Source organism: Bombina bombina, chromosome 1 (genome assembly GCF_027579735.1).
Source record: "Bombina bombina isolate aBomBom1 chromosome 1, aBomBom1.pri, whole genome shotgun sequence".
In the NCBI taxonomy this organism is placed as follows: domain Eukaryota; kingdom Metazoa; phylum Chordata; class Amphibia; order Anura; family Bombinatoridae; genus Bombina; species Bombina bombina.
In genome coordinates, this window is record NC_069499.1 from 288366435 (window position 1) to 288383540 (window position 17106).

The 17106-nt window shown below is 38.8% G+C and overlaps 1 protein-coding gene across 1 annotated transcript in view; it reads right to left on the reverse strand.

Moving 5' to 3' along the window:
- CEP70 (centrosomal protein 70) overlaps nt 1-17106 on the reverse strand; it is a 127441-nt gene that overhangs the window by 49714 nt on the left and 60621 nt on the right. Inside the window, exons 12-16 of the mRNA XM_053698029.1 lie at nt 15075-15177; nt 14726-14824; nt 14404-14574; nt 14168-14314; nt 12812-12980 (exon numbers count right to left, since the gene is read on the reverse strand). Of these exons, the coding sequence (XP_053554004.1) occupies nt 12812-12980; nt 14168-14314; nt 14404-14574; nt 14726-14824; nt 15075-15177 (689 nt within the window). The remainder of the gene's footprint in view (nt 1-12811; nt 12981-14167; nt 14315-14403; nt 14575-14725; nt 14825-15074; nt 15178-17106) is intronic.

Sequence of the window (17106 nt, forward strand, 5' to 3'; positions counted from 1 at the left end):
ATAAGAAATTGCGCGCAATATAATAAAAAAGTTTAAACATAGAGGAATACGTTTTCTATTAAAAACTAATTATACCCTTCCAGAACAATTAATAAATATGCTCTCAATAAAGTGTATTATCTCTCATAAATGCCAGTAATTAAGAGAATCCTTCTTAACATCTAAAATTCTGTCAGCCTCATAAACCCCAACAGAAATAAAAGGAGTCCTAAGAAAGAATATCCACAAGGAGATTTAACCCTAAGAGTGCTGGTATCTTCTAACCTGGAAGGGAATCACTTACCTGTGGATCCTGCTGTCAGGCAGGGAATGTCTTCTAAGGTCTGGCAGATTTCTTCACTTCTACCAGGGACCTGTAGAATAAGAAAAGACAGAGTAACCAACCCTGGCTTTCTATAACAGGGGTCAGCAATATTGTTAGAAGTTAAGCAAAGACAACCTTGCCGTCTTCTAACTGCTAAAAGCCACCATTACTCTTACTAAAGAGATTGACATGGACGCAGCATAGTCCCTAATCCTTGCTTGCAGGGAAAATTACCCATTAAAGGATTTAATATCTTCAGACACCATCTTCACCCATCCTCCCTTGACAGAGGCAAAGAGAATGAATGGGAGTTATGGGTAAGGGAAGTGACGCTTAACAGCTCTGCTGGGATGCTCATTCCAGGATTGGGCCGGCTTACAAATGCCCTTGGGTTTGCTTGGGCTTAGAGGAGGACTGCTAACGTTGGGACTTTTCAGAACGAAAATTAGATCCTTGTCCTTTAGATTTGTTGTTTTTATCCTGCGGTAGGAAGGCACCCTTGCCCCCTGTAACCGTGGAGATAATGGAGTTCAGGCCTGGACCAAATAAAATATTTCCCTTCAAGGGAAGGGAAAGTAGTCTAAACTTAGAAGTCATGTCCGCATACCAGGACTTCAGCAAGAGCGCCCGACGGGTCTGTAATAAGAAACCAGAAATCTTAGCATTCAGGCGAATAATCTGCATGTTTGCATCACAGATAAAAGAATTAGCAATTCTCAAGGCTTTAATTCTTTCTTAGATAACATCGAGGGGACCCTACACCTCGTTCAAATCTGCTAAGGAGTCGCACCAGTAGGTGGCAGTTCCAGCAAATAAGGCAACAGCCGCTGCAGGTTGAAACAGGTATCCCGTACGGTGAAACATTTTTCTGAGAAAAGTTTCCATCTTCTTATCTATCGGCTCTCTGAATGACAAGCTATCCTCAAGTGGAATAGTAGTACGCTTGGCTAGCGTGGAGATAGCGCCATCCACCTTAGGGACAGAACCCTACAACTCCAGCTGTGAGTCCGGGACTGGGAATAATTTTTTTAAAGGCAGACAAGGGGGAAAAGGAAGATCCAATTCTATCCCACTCGTTCTTAATAATGTTAGCCATTTTTACAGGTACAGGAAAAGTTAGCGGTGCTACCCTGTCCTTGTACACCCTGTCTAATTTAGGGATCAAAGGTTCATCAGGCATCTTGGCCTCTGGGACCTCTAATGTCGACATTAGAAGAAAATGTAAGTGTTAAATTTTAAATCTAAAGGCTGGCTCCTCCGCTGCCGGAGGCCTAGAGGTAGCAGACTCCGATCCAGAAAGTTCACCCTCTGAAGACTCAGAGACCCTTGAAAAACAGACAAATCTAATAAATCACTGGATGACCCCTGGACCAGAGAGCTATGTTTAACCTTTCGCTTGTGCTTTGCAGGGCGAGGTAAAGCACTAAGAGCCTCAGACACCGCCGTCTTTAAGTGTGCGGTAAAGTCTGATGGTAAAAGGCTCCCTCCAGATAGAGGATCAGGCGTGCTATGGGAATCCGCATGTAATAAGGGAAATGACTGATGGGTATGCACCTCACGGGACGGCGAGACCTCAGAGGTGGACGGCTCAGTAGTACTAAAGGGGTTAACCTTCTTAGACATAATAACCTTGTTGATGCATATGGAACATAGTTGAGAGGGTGGGCATACCAAGGCCTCCTCACAATATAGACAAGTATTACTATTAGGGATAGAGGGAGTACCCTCGAGCATATCAGAATCCTCCATAGCTAGAGCTAACAGTAGGACACAGAATAAATTATCTTTTATTTCTCACAAATTGGCACCTTTATACTACCAATGACTGGGGCACTCACCACCTCCTAGACCCAGGCAACAGAGAAACAAACTTCTTCTCCGACAGCTAGCTGGGTCAGGAAAGGGAAAACGAAAGTGTGACCACACCCGGTCATGTCGTGCACAAGCCCCTACTATGAGAAAAAGCACGCCAAGCTACAAGTTGCGCAGCATTCAAAGTAAAAGTAAAAATCTGTGTGTTCCGTTACCGCATAACAGTCTATGAGCCCAATACATCTCACATAAAGCAACGTATCACATTTGCTTAATCCCCACTGTTCAATAACCTCCCTCAGGAGGCATTAACCCAAGATTCTATTAAGATAAAAAAAAGCCACACTGTGACCCTGTCTTCTAGCGTTTACAACATATGTAAAATGGAAACGATCTTACCAGGAACAGAAACACAGCCTCTCCAGTGTGACAGTCTTGTAGCATCGCTCCTGACATGGACTTGAGTGAAGAAAAAGCAGACAGTGAAACTCATCAACAATGGTTGCTTAAGGAGCTGTTAGCAGGTTGTCTGGATGCTCTCATTGAGAGGCTGACAAGACTACTTAAAACTTCAGTCCCATATCGAAGGGCATATACCCCCCTCCTGAGGAACAACTCGAAAATCTTCTGACACTTCTCTGCCATCCTCCTGTGACGAAAGTCAAAGAATGACTGGGGGATGGGGGAAGTGGGAGAGGTATTTAAGCCTTTGGCTGGGGTGTCTTTGCCTCCTCCTGGCGGCCAGTTCAGTATTTCCCAACAGTAAGAAATGAAGCTGTGGACTCTCCTTATATTAAGAAGGAAATTATATACAATTTGATCAATTAGAAAATAACCTAACGTTAACGTCTCTCATACAGTGGGGCAAAAAAGTATTTAGTCAGCCACCAATTGTGCAAGTTCTCCCACTTAAGAAGATGAGAGAGGCCTGTAATTTTCATCATAGGTATACCTCAACTATGAGAGACAAAATGTGGAAACAAATCCAGACAATCACATTGTCTGATTTGGAAAGAATTTATTTACATATTATGGTGGAAAATAAGTATTTGGTCACCTACAAACAAGCAAGATTTCTGGCTCTCACAGACCTGTATCATCTTCTTTAAGAGGCTCCTCTGTCCTCCACTCATTACCTGTATTAAATGGCACCTGTTTGAACTTACTTTTAGGAAGTACCTTTTAAGGGTTAACTTCCTGATGTATTTTTGAAGGTCTATGTAAATTTCAAATTTATTTGGATTGCTTTAGCGAGGAAACTTCAATCCTTTCCCCAAAAGTTTTATTTCATTATTAGTAAGGGTTACCGAAGATAGATTTATATATATCCTTGGAAGTTATATCCAATTTATTTTTTTTCTAACCTTTTGGCTGTTTTTCTTTCCCTGTGCCAAACTGCCTCCTCTGCATCCTCTTTTGATTGTTCCCTTCCTCTATCTTTGTCCACCTGTTGCTCCCTTCCTCCCTCATATCCCATGGTTGCTCGTATGTTTTTACTGGTTGATTAATTTGCTGATACTCCCATTCCCTGTTTCTTTCCCCAAAAAAGAAGAAGAATTATGAGTACCTGAAGGGTTGTGTGTAATATTGTTTCCCCAATCATTACTGCTTGTATTTTTAGGTTTGGCACCTTCTGAATGTCATCTTTCGCATTGATTGGAATTATGATGATATAAAAGGTTGAACTCTATTGGTTCTAGGAATGTCAAAATTGTCTTCTATGGTGATTAGTATAGGCAACTTTATGTGGAGTTTCTGATCTTTCATAATTACTTGCTCTATTATTTACACTTTGATTGGGTCCCTCCCTGAAATTTGCATTTCTAATGTTTACTTCATTTTCTTTAGTGGAGACTGATTTTTTGTGATTGGTTCTAATTTAATTGTTATCCCCTCTTTATGGTCTGGAAAAATGTGTTTGGTTTTTATGATAATTTTTATTAAATCGTTGGTATGTAAAAATGTAATAATTTTTATAATCCTCTAAGTCTCTCTTTAGTTTAGATGCTTTTTTCAATTGTAAATCTAGATCTAGTGTTTTGTTTTGCCTCATAATGTTATCATGAAAAGTCTTCCATTTTTCATCTTTTAACAGTGGAATTACTTGTTTGCTAGTTGCCTCAATTTCAACTTTTAAATTTATCTAATTTTGATTCTCTATATTTAATTAGTATTTTGATGAGTTTCATTGAGCAATCATGTAATGCACTATCCCACTCGGAGGAATACTCAACATCATCTAAGTTGAAAGCTGGATGTTTAGACACCCATAAGCCTCTGGGGATAACATTATGTAAGACCTAAATGTACAAGAGAATGAGATCTTGCCATTCTTTAGTATCAGCCGTTAACAATTTCTCTAAACTTCGTAATAAATCTTGTGCTTGTGGTACAGTGTTCGTATTAGCCATTTCCAAGAACTTGCATGCCCTTATACGGTTTGCATTATATTCGTTGTGATTATCATTATCACCAGCTGTCTTCATTGGTTACTTCTAAGCTAATGGTATCCATCTATTCTGCAGCCCTAAGCACACTGAAATACAAGACTATACAAAAAACTGAAAAAGAGCGCTACAGAGAGGGTCAAATACCAAATATAAATAATATCAAAGCCTCTGAAACTTAAACAAAAATATTTTCGTAAGTTTAATCAAAGTCAGTCTTTGAAAAATTAAAAGTTGCTAAACAATCAGTTCAGTTCAAATATATGAAAAAAGAAATTGCTGTTAGTAAATAATTCACAATACTTAATTGCTAGGCACGGATAGATGCCAAAAATAGGTTCCTTCTGACAGCCTGAACTCTTCGTATACTGCTTATCAATGTTGCCGCTAAATCAGATTTCCTTTGGATGACCTGCGACGTCTCAGCCCTATATACAAATATCCCGCATGAAAAAGGAGTAGAAGCTTCTAAAGAAAAAAGTTAAAATTGGGATATTCCTGAAGTACATGTGAAATTCCTAGTAGACGGCATATATTATGTTCTCACTCACAATTATTTTGAGTTCAATGGGAAATTTTACACCTCATGGCACCCTCCTATGCCAACATATATATGGGGCATTTTGAGGAACATATGATTTGGAATAACAATCCTTTTAGAGACAAACTTCACAAATATTACAGATATATAGACAACATTATCATTGTGTGGAAAGGGTTGAACGATGAGACAGTATAATTTATAAAATACATCAACACTTATAATTTCATTTTTACGGAGAATATAAATGAACAAGATTGATTTCCTAGATCTAACATTGTCCATTGATGAGAACAATAAAGTTATTACAAAAAAATTATAGAAACCCCACTGATTGAAATAGTTTTCTACATGCCAAAAGTAGCCACTTGCATAGGTGGAAATCAAATATTCCCTATGGGCAATTCCGTAGAATCAGATGCAATTGCACAAATATAGAAGATTTTGAAGGAGAGGCTGATATATTACAAGTTAAATTACAGGAAAAGGGATATGAAAAATCTTTATTACAGGAGGCAAGAGCTAAACATAACAACATGTCTAGAGTAGAATTATTAACAGGTAATAAAACTAGTGGTGCATATGCAAAGCAAAAACTAAAATTTATGCTTACCTGATAAATTTCTTTCTTTCCATGTATCATCATCAATTACTGTTGGGAATATCACTCCTAGCCGACAGAGGAGGCGACAAAGAGCACCACAGCAAAGCTGTTAAATATCACTCCCCTAGCCATAATCCCCCAGTCATTCGACCAAAGGGAAAGGAGAGAAAGGAAGTAACACAAGGTGCCCGAGGTTTATATAAAAGAAAACTGTCTGAATACAGGGCGGCCGTGGACTCACCGTGTCAAGAAAGAAAGAAATTTATCAGGTAAGCAAATATTTCATTTTCTTTCTAATGACACAGTGAGTCCACGGATCACCATCAATTACTGTTGGGAACCAATACCCAAGCCAGAGGACACAGATGATAAGGGAGGGACAAGACAGGTAACCGAACAGAAGGCATCACTGCTTTAAGAACCTTTCTCCCAAAAGAAGCCTCAGCCGAGGCAAAAGTATCGAATTTATAGAATGTGGAAAAAGTGTGCAAATATGAACAAGTTGCAGCCTTGCAAATCTGTTCCACAGAAGCTTCATTTTTGAAGGCCCAGGAAGAAAAAACAGTCCTTGTGGAATGAGCTGTGATTTTCTCAGGAGGTTGCTGTCCAGCAGTCTCATATGCAAAGCGAATAAAGCCAAAGGGAAAGTGAAGTAGCTGTAGCTTTCTGACCCTTGCATTTCCCAGAAAAGCAAACAAAAAATGCAGAAGACTGATGAAAGTCCTTAGTTGCCTGCAAATAAAATTTTAGCGCTCGCACAACATCCAGATTATGTAACAAGCATTCTTTGTGAGAAGCAGGATTAGGACACAAAGAAGGTACAACGATTTCATGATTAATATTCTTGACCGAAACAACCTTGGGCAGGAAACCAAACTTAGTACGCAGAACCACCTTATCAGAGTGAAATATAAGATAAGGGGAATCCCACTGTAAAGCAGAGAGTTCAGAAACTCTCCGAGCAGAGGAAATAGCAACAAGAAACAAAACTTTCCAAGATAACATATTAATATCTCAAGAATGCATAGGCTCAAACAGAGCCTGTTGTAAAACTTTAAGAACAAGGTTAAGACTCGATGGAGGAGTAACAGGTTTAAATACAGGCCGAATCCTAACCAAGGCCTGACAAAACGATTGCACGTCTGGCACATCTGCTAAGCGCTTATGTAACAAAATAGACAATGCCGAAATCTGACCCTTTAGAGTACTTGCCGACAAACCCTTCTCCAGACCATCCTGGAGAAAGGACGAAATCCTAGGAATCCATATTCTACTCTAAAGGTATCCTTTGGATTCACACCAATACAAGTATTTACGCCAGATTTTATGGTAAATCCTGCGAGTCACAGGCTTACAAGCCTCAATCAAGGTCTCAATGACCGACTCTGAAAATCCACGCTTAAACGTTCAATCTCCAAGCAGTCCGCTTCAGAGAAACGATATTTGGATGAAGGAAGGGACCCTGAAGTAGAAGGTCCTTCCTCAGAGGCAGTCTCCAAGGTGCAAAGGATGACATTTCCACTAGGTCTGCATACCAAATCCTGCAAGGCCATGCCGGGGCTATGAGAATGACAGACGCCCTCTCCTGCTTGTTTCGAGCAATGACTCTTGAAAGGAGAGCGAACGGAAGGAAACAGGTATGCTAGACTGAAGTTCCAAGGAACTGCCAGAGCATCGATCAGAAATGCCTGCGGATCTCTTGACCTTGAGCCGTATCTCGGGAGTTTGGCATTCTGACGAGAAGCCATGAGATCCAACTCCGGCTGCCCCCACATGAGGGTCAAGCTAGAAAACACATCCGGATGAAATCCCACTCCCCGGGATGAAAAGTCTGTCTGCTCAGAAAATCTGCTTCCCAATTCACTCCTGGGATGTGGATCGCAGAAAGACACCAGTTGTGGGTCTCCGCCCACTGAATAATTCGGGCCACCTCTGTCATGGCCAAGGAACTCCGGTTTCACCCTGGTGGTTGATGTAGGCCACCGAGGTTATGTTTTCAGACTGGAATCTGATAAACTAAGGCTAACTGAGGTCAGGACAGAAGAGCATTAAAGATTGCTCTCAGCTCCAAGATGTTTATGGGCAGGACTGACTCTTCCTGGATCCATAAGCCCTGAGCCTTCAACGAGCCTCATACTGCTCCCCAACCTAGAAGGCTGGCATCCGTGGTCACAATCACCCAGGAGGGTCTGCGTAAGCAAGTACCCTGGGAAAGATGATCCTGAGAAAGCCAACACGGAAGAGAGACTATTGACGCCTGATCTAGATCTACACGCTGAGACTGTCATACCCTCTGTCCCTTTAAGAGTGAACATGTTAGTTCTCTGGATACACCTATTTAAGGAGGAGTCCTTCCATTAACAAACTGCTTGATTATTGCATCTGAGAGTGGTAATGTTAAGACTATCTCCTGAATAGTCACAGTACTAACCTTTCCTGAAAAGCTTCTATCAAGCTACGCTGCATATCGTTATATGCCAAAGCCTTCAACAACTAATTCCCTTTTCCTCCTTTACTTACAGAAAGGATTCTCATTATTTGTCACACCAAAGTTTACCTGTCTAAGGTTTTTTTCACAGAGCTCACTTTCACTTCAGTTCACAGCTGCAACCGGCTCTACACAGACTGAACCCTGACAGTGACGTCATCATCCGGACTCACATCGTGCAGACGCATACACCGCAGCTCCTCTCTCAGCTAAGACAGAAGGTTTGTTTGGGCTACTACTCCGAAGTGGACTCTCCCTTTACAAAGGACACTTTGATTCAGGTCTGTAAACAAAACCTCTTTAAACTTAAGAGTTGTTTTCTGCCTAAAGACTGTATTAACTTCGCCATTACTTGTATATAAGACTCAGTCTCAAACCAATACTGAACATACTAAACCTGCTGTTTGCCAACAATGTTAACCATTTAAGGAACTGTTACAAATTTCCTAAGAACCTCACCTTACTGATATTTAACCCTTGATAAAACGGCTTCCCTAAAGGCAAGCACTATCTGTCAGAAATTATAGTTCTTCACTCAGAATACCGTTTATAAGGATCTCTATAAGATTTATCTCTTATAAGAGGGAAATTATATTTGTAAGGTTTACTAAAGTGTTACTCCCATTTGCTCACACTCTTACTTACTCATTAAGAAGTGTCTATCTGGGATTACCTACAATTACATGTTTATACTCCTACCTCAAAGTTAATAGAAGTACAGGGATATTGCAGACAGGTCCGTATAGTCCCCGTTCCATTGTCGGAGGCATGCATAACTGTAGAGGTCTGAGATGGAACCAAGCAAACGGATTGACGTCCATGGAAGCCACCATCAGACTGATTACCTCCATACATTGAGCCACTAACGGTCGTGGAGAGGACTGAAGGGCAAGACAAGAGTCGAAAATCTTTTATTCTGACCTCCGTCAGAAAAATCTTCATTAACAGGGAGTCTATTATGGTCCCCAAAAATATGACCCTTGTAGCTGGAACCAGAGAACTTTTTTTTCCCGATTCACCTTCCATCCCTGGGATCGAAGAAAAGACAAGATCTCCATATGAGATTCTGATTGTTGAAAAGATGGTGTCTGAACCAGAATGTCATCCAGATAAGGTGCCACTGTAATGCCCCGAGATCAAAGCACAGCTAAAAGAGCCCCCAGAACCTTTGAAAAAAATTATGGGAGCTGTGGCAAGGCCAAATGGAAGGGCCACAAACTCGAAATGATTGTCCAAAAAGGCGAATCTCAGAAACGTGTGATGATCCCTGTGAATGGGAACATGAAGGTATGCCTCTTTTAGGTCTATGGTTGTCATGAGCTGACCCTCTTGTACCAAGGGAAGAATGGAGCGTATAGTCTCCATCTTGAAGGATGGCACTCTGGGAAACTTGTTTAAACATTTTAAATTTAGGATTGGTCAAAAAGTTTCCTCCTTTTTGGGAACTAGGAACAGATTTGAGTAAAATCCCAGACCCCTTTCCTGAAGGAGAACTGGAAGTATTACCCCCAGGACGACAAGGTCCTTTAACACAATGCAAGAACGCCTCTCTTTTTATCTGGTCTACAGATAATCTGGAGAGGAGAAACCTGCCTTTGGGAGGAAAAGATTTGAAGTCAATTTTGTATCCCTGGGAGACAATGTCCACCGCCCAGGGATCCGGTACATCTCTTATCCAAGCCTGGGAAAAAAAGAGAGAGTCTGCCCCTTACAAGATCCGCTCCCGGATCTGGGGCCGACCTTTCATGCTGACTTGGAATCAGTTGAAGGCTTTTTGGATTGCTTTCATTTATTCCAAGACTGGTTGGGCTTCCAGGAAGGCTTGGTTTAGAGGAAGCCTTTCCTTTAAAGTTACTAAAGGAACGAAAATTATTCCGACGTCCTTTCTGCTTATTCTTTTTATCTTGAGGAAGAAAATAACCCTTCCCTCCAGTAATATCTGAAATAATTTCCGTCAAACCGGGTACAAACAAGGTCTTACCCTTATAAGGAATAGCCATGAGCTTAGATTTAGATGACACATCCGCATACCAGGACTTTAACCACAGGCTCTGCGGGCTAGGATTGCAAAAGCAGAAATTTTGGCTCCCAGTTTAATAACCTGTAATGAAGCATCTGTAATGAAGGAATTGGCTAACTTAAGAGCCTTAATCCTCTCCTGGATCTCCTCAAGAGGAGAATCCATTTGAAGAGATTCAGACAACACATCAAACCAGTAAGCTGCAGCACTGGTAACAGTGGCGATACACAAACCGCAGGCTACCGTTGTAAACCCTGGTGAACATACATCTTTTTTAACAAAGCCTCTAATTTTTTATCCATTGGATCCTTAAAAGAACAACTATCCTCTATGGGAATAGTAGTCCTCTTAGCTAAAGTAGAGATTGCTCCCTCTACCTTAGGAACCGTCTGCCACAACTCCTTAATAGAGTCTGCTATAGGAAACATTTTCTTAAAAATAGGAGAAAAAGGAATACCAGGTCTTTCCCATTCCATGGCAATAATCTCCGTAGCACAGTCAGGAACCGGAAAAACCTCCACCAGGGAGGAAACATCAAAGTACTTGTTCAATTTACTAGATTTTTTAGGGTTGACTACAATAGTTGTGTCGGAGTCATCCAAAGTAACTAAAATCTCCTTAAGTTATAAGCAAAGGTGTTCTAGCTTAAATCTGAAGGATACCACTTCAGAATCAGAAGAAGGAATTACACTGTCTGAGTCTTCCCCCTCAGATGCTACCGACATGTCTTCTTCCTCAGGTTTATGGGAAGAGATCGTCTGGATAGCCAGAACTTGATCAGAAACCTTAGAAACCGTTTGTTTAAATTTCCTTTTACGTTTTCCCTGTAAAATGGGAAAAGCTGACAATGCTTCAGATACAGCAAGGGATACCTGGGAAGCAATGTCTTGGAGAGAAAATCTTACCGGATTGCCAGAGGGAACACAGGGCATAGTATGTGGAGACTGAAAAAGATGGGACGCTAGAGGAGAAAGCTGCGGCATATCTGCTACAGGAGACACCTGTACAGCATTTGCCTGGGATAATGGTGGCTCATGGTTGAATATTTTCTCTCCATAACAAAGTTCTCTCAATGCATGAGGAACAAAAAGGAACTGGAGGTTCCAGCTGAGCATCAAAACATAACTGACAAGCAGTTACTCCACCTGGGATACTGGATTGAAAGCCCTTTTGATCCATAATGTGTAATAAACAAGAAAAAAAAAAAAAGGAGTAAATATTTTCTTTATTTGAAAATAAAAAATAAGTGTACTGTGTCTTTAAATATAAATAATGTTAACTAAATAAATCAAATAACCTCATTCTACCAATACACCTCAGTAACTTTACTGAGATGCCTACCTGTCCTGTAGCTCACAAAGTGACTTCCCACACAGAAGAGACAATCCGGACTTAAAGGGACACTGAACCCAAAAATTTTGTTTTGTAATTCAGAAAGAGCATGCGATTTTAAGCTACTTTCTAATTTACTCCTATTATCAATTTTTCTTTGTTCTCTTGCTATGTTTATTTGAAAAAGAAGGCATCTATGCTTTTTTTGGGTTCAGTACTCTGGACAGCAATTTTTTATTGGTGGATGAATTTATCCACCAATCAGCAAGGACAACCCAGGTTGTTCACCAAAAATGGGCCGCCATCTAAACTTACATTCTTGCATTTTAAATAAAGATACCAAGAGAATGAAGAAAATTTGATACTAGGAGTAAATTAGAAAGTTGTTTAAAATTTCATGCTCAATCTGAATCATGAAAGAAAATTTTTGGGTACAGTGTCCCTTTAAAATAACAGCAGCGTAGTGAGAATAAAAGTGTTTTGAATGAAGTCATTTATGACATAGGTTTTAGGGGCGGGCCCCACCGGCCTGTTAAATTCTGACTATCTGCATTACACGCTACCAGCTACCAGTAAACCTTTGACTAGAGTGCTGATGAAACGCGTAGGGGAATGTCCAGCGAGTAGCGTGTTTGTTTCTCACAGAGGTATACTTGGAACACATTGTGGTATACTCTCCTGTACGAATTTGATGTACCAGCAACAATATTAAAGACACACAGACCGTGGAAGAAAGAGCTGTTCTTCCCCATAGCTGCAGGCGGCCAAGTAGGAGGCTTATCTGGAACGTGGAATCCTGTTGTAAACTGACTGCTTGAGCAGTATTACAGATTAGCCGTTTTTTACATTTATTTCCTGTGTATTTTTGTGTGTCATGCGTGCCAACTTAAATTAAAGTATACTGTGAATCGTGGATGCGCTTTGTCTTCTGCTTTCTTTACATATTTTTAAAAACATACAAACTTATTTTTAAAAAAACTTCTTTTAAATTTCAATATTTTGCATAATATAACCAAAGAAAACGTAATTGTTTTTTAAATCAATAACTTAATTTAGTCATCTGGTTGAACACCACGAAGCTTTACAAATCTGATTTAAGATTTTTTTATTCTATGTTGGATGCTATTTCAAACAATTCTCCCTTTCCTAACCACCACTTTATTATTAAAATACACAAATACATATTTTTCTATGAGGCTTCAAACCATTTTAGATGAGACGTTACAATATTTACTTTATGTATAGTCCTGCAAATGCACTTACCTATGCCAAGCATGCAGCGGAGATTCTTCATAGCATTGTTCATTTCCCCTAGTTTGCTGTACAGCTCATTCATACGAGGGTACACACCGCTCACAGATGGCACATCAAAGAGTTTCTGAAAGTGTGAAATAAGTGCCTGCAGTGTGTGAGGAGATGAGTTCAATGAGTCCTGGAAAGACAGCAAAATAACTATTGGTTGTAAATTCAGCACCTTTAAAAAGGGATGTAAAGAGTACAGTTATACGTCACATTACAGAGCTTCACTTTACAGCGATTCGCTAATACAGCACTTTGTGGAGCTGAAGTTCAATGTCCAAGGATTTTGAAACAGTGTTGTACTTATCGTAAGATTGCAAGAAAAGTTACTGGCACCATTTTGTTATGCGGAATTTACCCTTTTTACAGCATTACAGTGCAATCTGTGTCTCAGTGTTGTAGTCTGGCAAATTTTACTACAGTGATTGTCACTATTTTACAGGTACAGTGTTTTTAAACACACTGGCAAGTGAAAAGAAAGCTAAAACCAAGTTGTTTCACTTTAAAGTGGTTTTCACTTTACAGCGGGGCTCCGCTCCCTAACCCGCTGTATGAGTGATGTATACCTGTAAAATAAAATGCTGCCTTAAATCTGAGATGAGCACCTTTACCACACACACTGTCAATCACTTAAGCCTAGGCAGGCAACTAAGGTAATCCTTATTACCTTTATTTTAAAGCTATAAAACAGTGATAATGAAACAGAAACTTTCAAATATATTAAAAGGGATGTGAAACAGATTTTTTTTCTTTCATGATTCAAATAGAGCATGCATTTTAAATAAGTTTCCAATTTTCTCTTGGTATCCTTTGTAAAAAGTATACTTGGGTAGGTTTAGGAACAACAATGCATTGCTCAGAGATAGCTGCTGATTGGTGGCTGCACATATATGCCTTTTGTTATTGGCTCCTTCATTAAAGGATACCAAGAGAATGAAGCAAATTTCATAACAGAAGCAAGTTGTTTTAAACTTTATTTAAAACTTCCATCTGAATCATAAAAGAAAAATGTGGGGCTTCATGTCCCTTTAAGCACTTTAATAAAGTTCAGGATTACACATTTCTCAGAAAATACCTGAATAAGATGTCGGAATTTCCAACATACTCTGAATTTTAAAAGTTATCTTTAGGACACAGTGAGTCTGATAGAAGTCCATGATCTTTAGTTTTCATTCACACTTCTTTAGCAACACTGGGCAATCCTGTACATGATAATGCGATTGGTTCATATGCCATTTTAGAGGTTACATGCGGTATTTACAAACACCTAGCTGAGTTTTGTGAATTTGTAAGTCCTACGGTCGAGCTCTGTATAACTACCTTTTCCTTGCTTACTACATCTTCCATCATGGTGTCCACAAGAAGGAGAAGGTCTTCTATATGAATGCTGTCCATTTCCTGCGGTTCGTCAGTCTTCTGATAAGGCAGCAACTTCTCACTGAGCTTCCTTAGAGCCCTATGCAAGGCCTGTTAAATTGGAGCGGTATTCAGAATTACTGTAACAGTTTTAAATATACAGATTCTCACTGGTGCAGCAAAGATCACTACATTGGTACCTTGAGTGACAGCAGCTGTCCAGCCCACATTTCTACTGTAGGCAACAGATGAAGGAAGTCTGCCTCATCACTACGTTCTGTCCCACGACTCTCCTGTAGTCTATTGCTGGGTTTGTAGAGAAGCTGGGGGGCCCTGTGACTACTGAGCACAGAGCTAATGTCATAAAGAATCTGAAATACAAAAAATCTTCTCTCAGTGTAAATGAATATTTATATAACATATCCTCTCAATCAATTTGTCCATATACTTCTAATCTTTAGCTGAAAGTATATGGTTTTAAAACAAACAGATAAGAAAATAATCTGACCTTTTCTTTACTACCTTGTATAATTTGTTGCAGGTTTCCTCCTTTCGGACTTTAGCAGATACAACCGGAATAAGATCTCTTAAATCCTCCACATTCAGTTCTTTGCAAACATTCTAAAGAGTATATAGGAAGACATTACTTTGTTCTGGTCCTAGAGCATCATGAAGAGATCAATACTTTAAAAAAAAAAAAAAAGTACCAACATGAGAGAAGCTGTATTAATACGTCCAGCTCTCTGCTTCGAAAACAAAGTCAAAATCCTGTGTAATTAGTATAAACCAATAATAAAACCATATCAGTCATGGGTTCCTCTATCATCTATACTGACCACACTAGTCTTAATCATTCTATATGTATAAATACCTGAAGGAATCTCCTGCAATCACTTGCTGGCAGCTGCTCAACGTCTCTGACTTGCGTGCTGGGTGGATCAGACAAAGTGTCATCTTTCTTTACCCCACGGAAGCTGTGCCAAAAATAGAGATTAATTATAATAAATGTAATGTCGCACACCAAAAAGGTGTTTATTAATATTTTATCAAGAGGACCCTCTTTAGTTATTTATTTCTAGAAGCCAAGAACAATATCAATATATATATATATATATATATATATATATATATATATATATATATATATATATATATATATATATATATATATATATATATATATATATATATATACACACACACATATACATATATATATATATACATATACACACACACACAAACCGGTATGCTTTGTTCTCTTTGTATTCTTAGTGGAAAACTAAACCTAGGTAGGCTCATATGCTAATTTCTAAGCCCTTGAAAGCCGCCTCTTATCTGAATGCATTTGACAGTTTTTCACAGCTAGAGGGTGTTAGTTCATGTGTGTCTTATAGATAACATTATGCTCATGGGGTTGCTTGTGAGAAGGCACTGACTGGCTAAAATGCAAGTCTGTCAAAAGAACTGAAATAAGGGAACAGTCTGCAGATGCTTAGATACAAGGTAATCATAGTGGTAAAAATATATTAATATAACCGTGTTGGTTATGCAAAACTGGGGAATGCATAATAAAGGGATTATCTATCTTTTTAAACAATAACAATTCTGGAGTAGACTGACCCTTTAAACACATTGGAGATCACATTGTCTCTTAATTTTTACTTTTGTATTGGTTTTGACCACCAAGAAGTACAGCTGTGACTCAAACAATAGGCCTGATACAAATAATAATAATATTGGAGCACCAGATTAGAGACACATAAATTCTTAAATTAATCAACTAGTAAAATTACAAACGGCATCACGAATAAGAGTGGAGCGCCTATAAGGCTAAAATATGAATAAGATTTGAATTTAAAGGGATATGAAATCCACATTTTTTCTTTCATGTTTCAGATAGATCATGCAACTTTCTAATTTACTCCTATTATCAAATGTTCTTCATTCTCTTTGCATCTTTATTTGAAAAAGCAGGAATGTACGCTTAGGAGCCAGCCCATTTTTGGTTCAGAACTCTGGGAAGCGCTTGCTGATTGGTGGCTCATAAATCCCAAAATGTAGATTATATCCCAAATCTTGAGTCAATATGTTCAAAACAAAAGAAAATAGACATAACAGTGTAGACCACTATAACAATTGAACTCCAGAGAATAATAATGCTTACCAAATCGCCATACAGTATAGTGTATAAGAAAACTCGAGCAGATAGTCTTAGACTGATAACTGTTCAGAGAGGAGTATCTCAAATAAGCAATTCTAATCTGTAAAAGCCACTTCTGCTTAGTAAATAGCAGCAAAAATTAGCCACCAAAAATATATTTTTTTATTATTTTTAAGATTCTTTATCCAATTTTTTTACATCACATTTTTTTGTATCACATTTTTATACAGCCTTTTCTGTACAATATCATTTTTTATACAAACGTATGTATTTTTAGAGCCTTTTCTGTACAATATCATTTATACAAACGTATGTATTTTTAGTGGATATTAAATGTCGACTATAATGACAAATTGTCACTGCTTATTTGATATCTGGTCGTCGTACTACATTTCCCATGATTCATATATTGTAAAACCGGAAATAACAAAATACCGTAAGTGAAGTCACAAACCACCATCAATGGAACCGAAGTGACGTTACTTGATGCAAAAATATAGTTGTTTGGTGGGGCCAGGGGTCCATAAAAAACACATTTTTTAGCAATATGCAGCAGTGGTAGGTGCCCTTTTGGCAGATATGCTTTATATATATATATATATATATATTTATATTTATATATATATTATTTTTTTTAATTACATTCCAGTTTACTGCAAGGACTTTCCAGATGCCAGGAGGCATTTCATCTATGATTTTTATATCTGCATAAAATGTTATCCTCTCAGGCTAAGATTGC